The 13,498-nt window shown below is 39.7% G+C and overlaps 1 protein-coding gene across 3 annotated transcripts in view; it reads left to right on the forward strand.

Moving 5' to 3' along the window:
* The window catches only part of TMEFF2 (transmembrane protein with EGF like and two follistatin like domains 2), a 512,432-nt gene that overhangs the window by 34,213 nt on the left and 464,721 nt on the right, over window positions 1–13,498 (forward strand). For all 3 annotated transcript variants that reach the window (XM_033944051.1, XM_033944053.1, XM_033944052.1), the window contains exon 4: window positions 522–548. In XM_033944051.1, the coding sequence (XP_033799942.1) occupies window positions 522–548 (27 nt within the window). The remainder of the gene's footprint in view (window positions 1–521; window positions 549–13,498) is intronic.

Consider the following 13,498-nt stretch of genomic DNA (forward strand, 5'->3'; position numbering starts at 1 on the left):
CTAAGTGTGATAAGATCTTCCAGTTGTAATGGGTTAATGGTCAAAACGAAGGTATAGTAACTGTAAAGAGTCTTTGCTAATTGTAGGGGGCATTCCCAAAATTTTGCCTCTCCTGCTCAGTTAAACCCTTATGAATATCGACCCCTTTATTGCCAAATGATTTTCTTCATTTTGAATCAGTAAGAAAGCCCTTGCTAATCAGACTCTCTGCGTTCAAAATAAAGTTTTCAAATACATTCTACCACTTCAAAGAGGAAAATCATTTTAAGGGGTATTGCACTGCTTTTTCATTCAAATGATTATAGCCACACACAAGCCTGAGTGTAAGCTTTAGAGAAGGAAAAAAAAAAACCTTCTCTCCCAGTTTTGTGTAATCCAGGATTCATGCAATTTTCTCTTGGAAAGAGAGCAGTGATATAAGGTAGAAGATTTAGATGTGAACAGTAGAGCTGTGTTGCCTAACCTTTTTGCTCTGTATGCTGAAGGATGTGAACATAAATTGTATTCTCTTTCTGTTGCAGATACAGGATCCGGATCTGGGGATGGAGGTAGGAATTTGCTTTCAAAGTTGAATTGCCGCATATGCCATTAAGCTCTTTGATCAATTTGCGTTGTGAGTGGATGTATTTTCCCCTTCAAAATATGCATGCAGCATCGCTCATCAGGACTGTATGAGGAGTCAACCTAAAACAGCTTTGCCAAGATAGAAAGTATCATAATTTTATGCTTTTTGCCAGAGAGATTCAGCAGGCACGACTACTTTGATCGGGCCGTTATGGATTATTCATGCGTTTTAGGAGGAACTCTACCTCCATCTACTGTTGCTCCGTCATGCATTTTTGAACACCATTTTCTTGGTGCACTGATAGAGTGATCACTTGTTGGCATCCAGAAAGCACGAAGTCTCTAGCTGGGATTAAAAGCAAATGTGGAATTTTGAAATACCTTCTTAAAATTTAGAGAGATTTATCCCAAAAGAGTAAAACAAGACTCGGTTAACAAACTAGCCCCCACGTTTACAAAACCATAGTGTGGTTATTAGCGCCGACCGCAGTGGTAACAGCTCCAATGCTCATAGGAATTCTTTGAGCATCAGAGCTGTTACTGCTGTGTTCAGTGCTAAAAACCACACTACAGTTTTGTAAAAAGGGAGGGGGGTAGCATAAGGGTTCATTTACAAAGGACTTAGACACATAAAGCACCTTAAGTTTCTATGGTACTTTGTGTGATTAAGTGTTTTGAAAATGAGCCTCGTAGTGTATGAGTAACTGGATATTTAATGTACTAAAAATGTAAGCAAGATCGAAGAGTTGGCTAAAGTATTGAGGTAAGACCAGGAAATCAATTAAGCCAGTGTCTTCAGACGATTCTCCTTGTGAACTTGGATAACTCACCCCATCTGCATTGCATTGGATATCCATTCCAGATGTAAGCTCTCTGGGACAATGACTTTTACTGTATGTAATTTCTTTTAAATTGCCTGGTAGTAGAGGACTACAAATGCCAAAATAAACTAAATTAAAACTACTAGTCAGTTTTCCCCATTTTCAGAAGACTTGGGGGGAAATTATCAATATAGACTACCATTAAGATATATGTGGGTTTGTTTGTTTTTACCATTAACCCTAGTTACTTATAATTAGATCTCATTGAATAAAATGAGACCGGTGCTAAACTAGTATGAGTTAGTGGTAAAATAATATGTCTAAATGGTAGCCAATGTTGTTAATTATCGGGCCCATTTTCAAAAGACAAACACGTCTCAAAAAATGGCATAAAGTGGTGCTTGGACGTTTTAATCGCCAAAATGTCCAAATCACCATTTTCAAAACCTATTTTGTAGGCAGTTTTCTATGCCGTTTATCAGTAGTTTGTATAAATTTCAAGGGGGATAATGCAGCCGTATTTTGGGTAGAATTAGGGTGGGCTTATGAACTGGACATTTTGCAGTGATAAACATTTTACAAAACCTCCAGGGCACAATTTGGACATTTGGGGGCTAGACCTTTTTTAATAACAAATAAATGCCAAGGTGCCCAACATGACCAGCTGGCCACTGTAGGCATGCAGGCATAACTTCCCCAGTGATCACTGACCCCCCCTAACACCCCTCAAAAATGTGAATGAAATAGTTCATACCTATCTGTATGACATCAGCAAATGTTATGATCAGTCTTAGTAGAGCAGCAAGCAGCTATCTGGAGTAGCCTGGTGGTCAGTGTAGTGGACTGCAGTGAAGGGGACCCAGGTCCATATCCCACTGTAACTAGTTCACTTGTGGTAGAAAGTGTGAACCCACCAAAACCCTACTATATTGACATATACAGGTGACATCTGCAGGCATAAGGGCTATTGGGATGGTATACAGTTGGGTACAATAAGTTTTAGGTGAGTTTTGGAGGACTTCCCATACACTGTAAGAGGATTATGGTAAGATGTGTACCTTTATGTGAAATTCACTGTACTACTCCCTAGGGTGCCCCACTACTCTGCTGGGATGTCTTTGTGGCCAGTCTACTAAAAATGATGACTCATCCTACATCTCAATGGTTTGTTTTCTATGTTTTTCATTTGGACGTTTTGTTTTTCAAAAATGGTCAAAAAAGATAGGACTCTAGCAGAACGTGACTTGGGGGTGATTATTAGCGAAGACATGAAGACTGCCAGTCAAGTGGAGATAGCTTCATCCAGGGCTAGACAGATCATGGGCTGTATCCGTAGAAGTTTCGTCAGCCATAAGCCCGAGGTCATAATGCCGTTGTACAGAGCCATGGTGAGACCCCATCTGGAATACTGTGTATAATTCTGGAGGCCGCATTATCAAAAAGATGTGCGGAGAGTTGAGTCGGTTCAGCGAATGGCCACCAGGATGGTCTCAGGACTCAAAGATCTCCCTTATGAGGAACGACTGGGTAAGTTGCAGCTGTACTCACTCGAGGAACGCAGAGAGAGGGGAGACATGATCGAGACGTTCAAATATGTCACGGGCCGAATCGAGGTGGAAGAGGATCTCTTTTTCCTTAAAGGACCCACGGCAACAAGAGGGCATCCGTTGAAAATCAAGGGTGGGAAATTTCATGGCGACATCAGAAAATATTTCTTCACCGAAAGGGTGGTTGACCGCTGGAATAATCTTCCACAACAAGTAATTGAGGCCAGCAGCGTGCCACATTTTAAGAAAAGATGGGATTGGCATGTGGGATCTCTTCATGGAGGTAGTTAGGGGGTGGGCCATTAGTGTGGGCAGACTAGATGGGCCGTGGCCCTTTTCTGCCATCATTTTCTATGTTTCTATGTTTCTGTGATGCACTAAGGGCAAACATGTCTAGAAAGGTCATTTTCAAACACAAGATAGACGTTTTGTGGTTTCAAAAATGGCTATTTTCTCTACCCGATTTTTGGACACACTTCACAAAACATCTAAACTTGAACTTAGACGTCATATTGAAAATGGCCCTACTCTAAAGGTTGGTTGGTTCTATGGAAATTTGCAACAGAGTAGACATGGCAGAAGGATGATGTTCATAAAGTGGAACAAAGAGTCAAAGCTCCAGCAACTACTTATAGAGGTGCTTTTTGGTTCAGTTTATTTTATGTATTTTTCCCCAAATTTTGAGAAATGTTTCCCTTTATTTCACACATCCATTTTAATAAAGATTTTTAAATTCACATTAGATATTTTTAATGTATGGAGATCAATTGTACACTCATAGATTTTTTTTCACAAATAAATGCATATTAATTTGATCTAGAGTGTATTAGCATTTTTTAAGTGTGCTGATAAATTGAACGTGAACTAATATACATCCCTACAACTATACTTTAGTCCACAACACTGGAAATTTACTTTGAGAAAGCAACTGAAAAGCAAGCAATCACCAACCAGAAAATCCTGGGGATCTGAGAATCATCACCTCTGATGACCTCAAATAAGTCAGTGTGAGAAAGGAGCTAGAAAAGCAATAGCATACTTGGACACATAAAAAGAGATTTACAAAAAATAAAGAAAAAGGGGAGGTGTGATGAAAATATTCAGATTTACATCAGGTTTCAATAAAGCACCGGAAGGTAATATGTTTTCCTAGAGTAAAAAAATTCAAAAATAAGGAAAAATGATAGGAAAATGGCAGGAGGGAAGCTGAAAAAGAAGGTTAAAATAAAATGCCTGTTAATGAAAGGGTGGTGGACATTTGGAACAAACTTCCAGCAGAGTTTATAAGAGCCAAACCAGTAGAAGAACATAAACATTCATGGGATAGACACAAGTGAGGCATTTCTACAATCTAGGGCTCTTTTTACTAAGGTGCGTTAGGGCCGTAATGCGCGGAATATGTGCGGGGCTCCCACATATACATGTAATTTACAGAATATTGTTAAGTTACACGTGTCCCTGCCATACTTACCATAGTTGCTTGCACTTACAGCAGCTCTATGACTGGCATAGTCAAGAGTACCTAAGGGCGGAATTCATCCAGCAGTGTTAGGACTTTAAGCTCTTTGCTGGGGTTACTTTACCATCTGGGAGCATTGGACTGCGAAAGCCATGACCTAGTGTTCCTGGGCTGTAGGACTGGATTCTCCCCAGACAGAACCCCTCTATGAACTGAACCCCGCCTCCCCAGGCCTCAAACACCCCTCCCCCCTTGTAAGGCCTCCCTAACTCCTCTAGTGGATAACTCCAAATTCCATGGTGGTATAGGGACCTCCGGTGGGGTCCAGGGACTGTCCGGTGAGTTCCAGGGGGCCCAGGGGAGTTGGCCAGGAGCAATGTCCAATCGCTCCTGGTCACTCCAGAGCTGCTGCTGACAAAATGGTGCCCTTAGTGATAGTCTCATAAGGAGTTGGAGCCTGGGGCAGGGGGGGTCAGTTCATGAAGGGTTTCTGTCCCGGGGGGGGAGGGGAAATTCATCCCTGTGACCTTGTGATCCTGGGCCACAGGAATAACACTGCTTGCAAAGAAGCTCACAAGCAGCGTTATTCCTATAAGATGGCATATAGCAACCTGTACTGGGATACTGCACATTGCTCTAATCCCACGGGGCATCAAGGTGCAGTAAAGGGCGAACCTTTACTGCATTTTGATGAATCCTCCTATGTTCGCCACCCTTCTTGTAACTTTTCCTCTAAGACTCTTTTATGTAACCAGCCCCCTAGAGCACTGATCTTCAACCACCGGTCCATGGACCGGTGCCGGTCCACATAAATTTCCTGCCAGTCCACAGGGCCGGCATGTGCATCAGGCCCAAAACTGTGTTCTTCAACTGCCAGTCCGCGATGCGATCGATGCATTGTTAATAAGATTATACTGTGTGTATGTATGAAAAATGAATGGAAAAAATAGTGTTACAATTAGGACTATGGGGGCAGGGTCTGGAGTGGAGATTGGGTAGAGATGGGCAGGGTCTGGCTCACGACGTAGCCCAGTGTTCTTCAACCACCAGTCTGCTGACCGATGCCGGTCCACAGAATAATTCTTTTATTTCTGCCGGTCCATAGGTGTAAAAAGGTTGAAGAACCCTGCCCTAGAGTGTAATTTTCCTGGACATGTCCAGTTATCTTCTGATATAATCCGCCTAGAACTGCAAGGTACAGGCGGAATAGAAGTCACTAATGTGATGTAATGTAATATTAGACGTGCTAATACTCGGTTACATTGGCATTCTATAAAGTAAGCTATTATGTTCCTTTATAGAGTAGGCTACAACCATGTGCCCGTGAGGCTATAAATTGAAGGTACTGTTATAGGATTGTGCTCAAAAGGGTTTAAGTGACAGAGCAATGGAGAAGACCTAAGTATGACCTATGGCAGTGTGGCTATTATAAACAAATTGATTGGGTAGCTAGCATAAGTGGTCATGTTCACCTACCTATTTTAAGAACAAACATGTGCTAACTAAGCAGATACAAATATTTTTCATGCTAAACTCCAAGATAGAGGTTCCTTAGATTGTTTTACATGTGACATTGAAGGCAAGTGGTGATACATTTCCATTATCTAATATAATAAAATGGTAATCCGCGCATGCGCACTTCCTATGCGTGCGCCAGTTTTCCGTGAGCTGTAGCGACACATAGGAAGTGCGCATGCGTGGCTTACGATTCTTTGAAAGACGCGGTGGTGGCTACTCTCACGATCTCCACCTGCGTCGGACTTCCGACGCAGGTGGGGATCATGAGAGGAGCCACCGCCGCGTCTTTCAACTAAAAAAAAAAAAAGACAAGGCGGATGTCGGCCCGATGCCTGGAGTTCACCGCTGCTTTCCTCAACAGGAACCGTCGGGTTGAATTCGGGGACCAGGCAGGAACTACACTCCCTGCAGGAGCCATCCTAATGGCTGGAGATCACCGGACTGGACAGGGGGAGCAGGTAAGGGGGTGTTGCAGTACAGGAGGAGCAGGGAAGAGGTGATTCTGGACAGGGGGGGAGGTAACAGGAAGGGAGACCTACTGCTGGATAGGGGAAGCAGGGAAGAGGTGCTGCTAGACGGGGGGGGGGAAGGTAAAAGGAAGGGAGAAGACCTACTGCTGGACAATGGGTGCTGCTGGACAGGGGGAGACTTAAAAAGAAGGGAGAAGGGCTACTGCTGCACAGGGGGAACAGGGAAGGGGTGCTGCTGGACAGGGGGGAGGTAAAAGGAAGGCAGAAGGGCTCCTGCAAAGGAGAAGAGCTACTGCTGGATATGGGGAGCTGGAAATGGGGTGATGCTGAACAGGGGGAGATAAAAGGAGAAGGGCTACTGCTATATAGGGGGAGCAGGGAATGGGTGGGGGTGCTGCTGGACAGGGAGGAGGTAAAAGTAAGGGAGAAGGGCTGCTAGCACCCGTTAATGTAACGGGCTAAACAACTAGTGATATTATAAAATATTTTGCTATCACATCTACATATAGGATAAATGGCTGTTTTTGCTTTAAATTCAATCCATAATCCAGGTATTAAACAATGGATACAGCTTGTGGGAACAAAATCAGAAATCCTTGAAAATTGAGGAGAGGGACTTATTTTTATCCAGGCATGCTTTACTAAGCCCCAGCCAGCAGTGAAGATAATCAAGCAGATAAAAATTATTTACTCCAGTTTGTAATCATTTCTGAGATCATATTCCACATTGCACGGTTATTTGTAAACTGTTCAAATCATCCTTATCCTACCAGGCTGCTTTAGTTTGGAAATTTTTGCCCTCCCCCCCCTTCCCTCAATCAGATTCTCAAAAAATATTTTTATTTAGGAAGCTGTTCAAAACACTCCTGTTTAAGAAGTATGTCATATTTACAGATTGATTGTTTAGAATCAGGATGAGTATACCTGGCTGCATTAACTGTTGTTCCCACGTGTAATCTAACTTAAATCCTTTACCCCTACCCCTCTTTTACAAAACTAGGCTTTTTTATCACTGGCCAGGGCGGTATTAGCTCTGGCGCTCATAGAATTCCTATGAATGTCAGAGCTAATACTGCCACGACCAGCGATAAAAAAAAAAGCCTAAAGAGGGATTAATGCTGCTATTATTTGGGTTTTTGCCAGGTACCTGTGACTTGGATTGACCTCCGTGAAGAAAGGATACTGGTCTGACCTAGCAAGGCTATTCTTATGTTCTAATGACCATAGATTAGCTCTGCCTAGTCCGTCAAAGGCATACTAGGAATCCACAAGACCTAGCTCCATTTTTGGTGGAATGAATTGCCTGTCTCTCTTTGATCAAAGTCTTCTTTTATAAAATATAAGGTCAAATTAAAAACACATGTTTTTAAAGCTAGCATTCCCTGATTTGTTCACTGGGGACTCATGCCTACTTCCCCGAGCCACTCTGCAATGGGAAGATATGAAGGTTTTAATCTGCCCCATTGGCCTAAATCTATTTTTATTGGAGGGAAACTCTTGTATGTTTGATTCCTGACTTATTTTATTATGGTGCTCCTTTCTCAACTTTATGTTCTTTGTTTTGGTTATGTAAGCCATCTTGATTTGCATTTGTAAAATAGGTGGTCTTAGCAAATGTTAATAAACATAAACCCATGTAACTGTAATTCCTAGAGGATGTTCTAGTTCTCTTTTTTTGTTACCTATATTGAACTTTTTAGGTATATACATTTGAGAGATTAAGGGGTTTCCCCCCACTAAGACTGCAGTTATGTCACTGGGCTGTAGGGGGCATCAGACAAATTGGGGAAAACTATCTGTCCCAGAATGCCATGAGCTTTGTAGCTCAGTGCTCAGATCCATATATAGCTTTGCCAGCCAAACTGGAATCATTCAGAGAAGACCCTGAGACAAGAGGACCCAAGGAAGAGACTTCCACTAGAGAACCCTTCCCTAGCTGTGGGTTGATGGAAAGCCCTGGCAAGTCAAGAAATTTGGTAAAGACTGTTAGAGTGTGAGACTTATTGGTACATAACTGGCTAAGGTAAACCAGCCTTATTATACTAAGGATTGTGGATTATATGTAGGTCTGTCCGGGACCAGCAAACTGTTTATCCTTAAGCTAAATAGGGTTTTGCCTATAATTTAACAGACTCAGGTCTGTACTTAATAAAAAAACAACAACAAACTATTATACCTGCAAGAGTATCCAGGCTGTTTATGTAAGTGGGCATAGATTTCAGAAAAACCTGGACAGGATTCTGCCACAATACAGTTTATAAAACTCACATTGTAATGAAATGTAATGTAACATTCTGAAATAGTTCTTGGACTGGAATGCCAGTGACAAGTCTTTAACAATGCAGACTGAATCAAATAAATTAAGACTCAAGTGAGTGTTCAAATGCAACAATCCTCAGATTGACATAAAATATAGAACACTCACAATTATATATAGTGCTTAATGTGTGTTAAAACAGAGGGAAAAGATCTCAAAATACCCCAGGAATCCAGTCAATAGATTGAAACCAATTTGGGGTTAAGGTATCATCATAGGTCAAAACCCCTGTTGGAAAAATTTTTATTTTAATTTAATTTAATTCATATTGAATATTGCTTAATTTAAATATTCTATATGATCTATTTCTCTCATATTAAAATGAGCAATCGAGAGCTGGCAACTGAAATTAACTGCAATGATATTCCTTCTGGCTAGATCAAAACTATAATGAAGCACTTATCTTTTGTGACCCAACGGAGGCCCAATCCATTTCACACCAACGGGCTTCTTCAAAGGGAATGATAAAGCTTGCTAGTTTGCCAGTGTCATTTTATCGTTGCCCAAAAACTGAAAAAAAGAGAGAAAGAAACATTGCATTATATATATTATTTACAATAAATGCTAGACCTTAGTTGAAATAATTCAAAATATCACTAACAAACTGCTTGCCTGTTTCAAAGTTGCCATCACTATACTCTCGCAAATATATAAACAAAATGGCGCCTGAATTTAAATGAGACGTTGAGGTGAATTCACCAATCAAAATCAGCCCAATAACTGACGTCAATTTTGTAAAGTTCATGATGTTACTGCAAAATGTTATGAATGAACGAGAGATTATTTAATGAAAATACTGGTGGCTGGCTGAACAATAGCTACTGAAACATGATGTCTGAGAAAGAAACCCTGGATTCAAAAAATGAACACTAAGTTTGCTATGTTGTTACCAAGAACCTAGGGTTCTTAAATGCATGGAAGACCAACAAAAAGACATGTCGAATTACTGGTGATGTTTTGTTTAAAAAAATGCATGCCCCTCAATTTGGTTGTTAAGTCCATGAGGCTCTAGTGAATGCAATTTAAAAATCCATTGTTGTTCACGTCTTCAAAGAAGATTATTTCGATCTCCCCCTCTCGCTGATTTGATGACAGAATCTATGACCCAGCATTTCAACTGGTGGAATTTGTGTTGTAATTCAATACAATGAGCCACTAGGGATGCTTCCATCTTTGTCCGTTTTAAATTAGATCGATGTTCATTTAGTCTAATTCTTAAGCTTCTTGTGGTTTTCCCAACGTAAATTTTATCACATGGACACAATATCAAATATACAATATATGTACTGTTACAATTGCTGAAAAAATTTATTGAATATTTTTTGCCATCTTGGGGATTAGTAAAATTATCAGATTGCACCATGATGTCACAGTTTGAACAATGCCCACATTTGTAATGTCCCTTCAATATGGGTTTCCTAGATGAAGATGACTTCAACTCAGATGGGCTTAATATTTCTTTAAAGATTTTTGCCGCGAGAGTATGCACTTCTGAAGGTAGTTGACTTGAAGACATCTAAGGTCTGCATGATTTTCCAGTGTTTTTTAACTGCATGAGAAATTCTGGGACTTGCATTGTTGTATTGGGAAACAAAAGTGCAGATGTTATCACTGTTGTGTTCCTTAGATTGAGGGCTCCTTTTATCAAGGTGCGCTATGGGGGTTAGCATGTCGAACATTTCATCACGCGCTAACCCCTGCGGCACACCAAAAAACTAACGCCTCATCAATGGAGGCATTAGCAACTAGCGCGGCAGGTGGTTGAACACACGGTATTCCGCGTGTTAACCGCCTACCGCAGCTTGATAAAAGGAGCCCTGAGTTTTCAACAATCAGTCTCGATTGTTATATTTTGCCCTTTTGTAAGCCGTGTTCATATTCTTCTTATTGTATCCTCTCTTTCTGAATTTATCATTTAAAGATTTTGATTGATGTCTAAAATCTTCATCAGTGCTGCAGATCTGTTGCCTAAGATACATATGAATCTTAAAAAAAACCCAGGATGGCCCATCATTTCTGCTAAAGGGTCACTATTAGAGGCATTGTCATCTTACGTAGATAAATTTCTACGTGAATATGTGGAATGTCAACCATCTTACATAAAAGACACCACTCATTTTTTAAACATTCTTGCTGATTGCAACAACAAAGATGATTCATATTTGATGGTCACTCTTGATATTAATTCTTTATATACCTTTATCCTCCAAGAGGAAGCAATTGATGTCATTAAGAAGATTTTGGATACCAGGCCATGCCCACATTTTGTACCTACAGAATTTTTACTGCAGTTAACAAGGATAGCCATGCAGGAAAATTATTATTTTATTTTTTAGACAAACTCTATGTACAGTTATCGGGGATAGCAATGGGCGCTACATTTGCCCCATCAATCGCCTGTATCTTCATGAATCAATTTGAAATGAATGGATATTATCATCGCCATTTGCAAACAAAATAAAATCGTGGCATAGATTCATTGACAATATTTTTCTTCTTTGGTTGGGTAACTTAGAGGAATTTCAAGCTTTTTCCAGGTGGTTAAACACATGTAATGACAACATTCAGTTTACCTATATAAATTCATATCATAACATCATTTTTTTGGATGTTGACATCACACAGACGCAAGAGGGATTTATCACTAAAGTGCACTGTAAAAGCAGATCGCAACACTTTGCTACATTCAACCAGCTGTCATCCCGAGGGCTGCAAGACAGGTTTACCATATTCTCAATTTTTGAGATACAGACGCATCTGAAAGGGCAAAATATAACAATCGAGATTGGTTGTTGAAATCTCAATCTAAAGAACACAACAGTGATAACATCTGCACTTTTGTTTCCCAATACAACAATGCAAGTCCCAGAATTTCTCATGCAATTAAAAAATACTGGAAAATCATGCAGACCTTAGATGTCTTCAAGTCAACTACCTTCAGAAGTGCATACTCTCGCAGCAAAAATCTTAAAGAAATATTAAGCCCATCTGAGTTGAAACAGCGCATATATTGTATATTTGATATTGTGTCCATGTGATAAAATTTACGTTGGGAAAACTACAAGAAGCTTAAGAATTAGACTAAATGACATGCCTGCATTTTAGCATTGCATTGACTCTGATCTAAATGACTAGCCTGTATTTTGGCACTCATTACTACTTCCTGGGAAACCTCATGGCTGAAATTCTGTGTGTTGGCTTGGCTGCATACGTCAGGGCTCATGGAGCATATCAGCTTTCGCTCCTTGGCATATCGTCTTTATGAACTTCTAACATCAGATCCTATTGTCTGACTGGAATTTACTTTATTTCATTTTTATTTATTGTTTTCTTAGGTACTTTAGCTAGATTGTGAGCCTTCGGGACAGCTAGGGAAATCCAAAGTACCATTTTTATTTATTTTATTTTAATGTATCTTTAATCTATCTTCATTGTAAACCGCTTTGAACTTCACGGTATAGCGGTACATAAGAAATAAAATCAAAATCAAAATCAAATTAAATGAACATCGATCTAATTTAAAATGGACAAAGATGGAGTGCCCCTAGTGGCTCATTGTATTGAATTACAACACAAATTCCACCAGTTGAAATGCTGGGTCATAGATTCTGTCATCAAATCAGCGAGAGGGGGAGATCGAAATAATCTTCTTTGAAGACATGAACAACAATGGATTTTTAAATTGCATTCACTAGAGCCTCATGGACTTAACAACCAAATTGAGTGGCATGCATTTTTTTAAACAAAACATCATCAGTAGTTCAACATGTCTTTTTGTTGGTCTTCCGTGCATTTAAGAACCCTAAGTGCTTGGTAACAACATAGCAAACTTAGTGTTCATTTTTTGAATCTAGAGTTTCTTTCTCAGACATCATGTTTCAGTAGCTATTCAGCCAGCCACCAGTATTTTCATTAAATAATCTCTCGTTCATTCATAACATTTTGCAGTGACATCATGAACTTTACAAAATTGACGTCAGTCGTTCAACTGATTTTGATTGGTGAATTCACCTCAGCGTCTCATTTAAATTCAGGCGCTATTTTGTTTATATGTTTGCTAGAGTATGGTGACGGCAGCAGTACTCTTTGACTCTGTTTGTTAGTGATATTTTGAATTATTTCAACTAAGGTCTAGCATTTATTGTAAATATATATAATGCAATGTTTCTTTCTCTCTTTTTTTCAAAGTTTTTGGGCAATGATAAAATGACACTGGCAAACTAGCAAGCTTTATCATTCCCTTTGAAGAAGCCCGTTGGTGCAAAACGGATTGGGCCTCCATCGGGTCACAAAAGAGAAGTGCTTGATTATAGTTTTGATCTAGCCAGAAGGAATATCATTGCAATTAATTTTAGTTGCCAGCTCTCGATTGCTCATTTTAATATGAGAGAAATAGATCATATAGAATATTTAAATTAAGCAATATTCAATACGAATTAAATTAAAATAAAAATTTTTCCAACAGGGGTTTTGACCTATGATGATACCTTAACCCCAAATTGGTTTCAATCTATTGATTGGATTCCTGGGGTATTTTGAGATCTTTTCCCTCTGTTTTAACACACATTAAGCACTATATATAATTGTGAGTGTTCTATATTTTATGTCAAGTCTTTAACAATGACCACAAACCTTCAGCTAAACTCTGCATATAAATTGTTTCACTGATGAACAAGACTACTAAAAGGAAAAAAAAATCTGTTACATAAAATGGCTAGGAATTTGTCAGAGCAATGCAGATAAAGGAAAGATATGCAAATGAAAACATATGAAGGATGATTCTATTACTGGGCACGTGCAGT

Source organism: Geotrypetes seraphini, chromosome 5 (assembly GCF_902459505.1).
Source record: "Geotrypetes seraphini chromosome 5, aGeoSer1.1, whole genome shotgun sequence".
In the NCBI taxonomy this organism is placed as follows: Eukaryota; Metazoa; Chordata; class Amphibia; order Gymnophiona; family Dermophiidae; genus Geotrypetes; species Geotrypetes seraphini.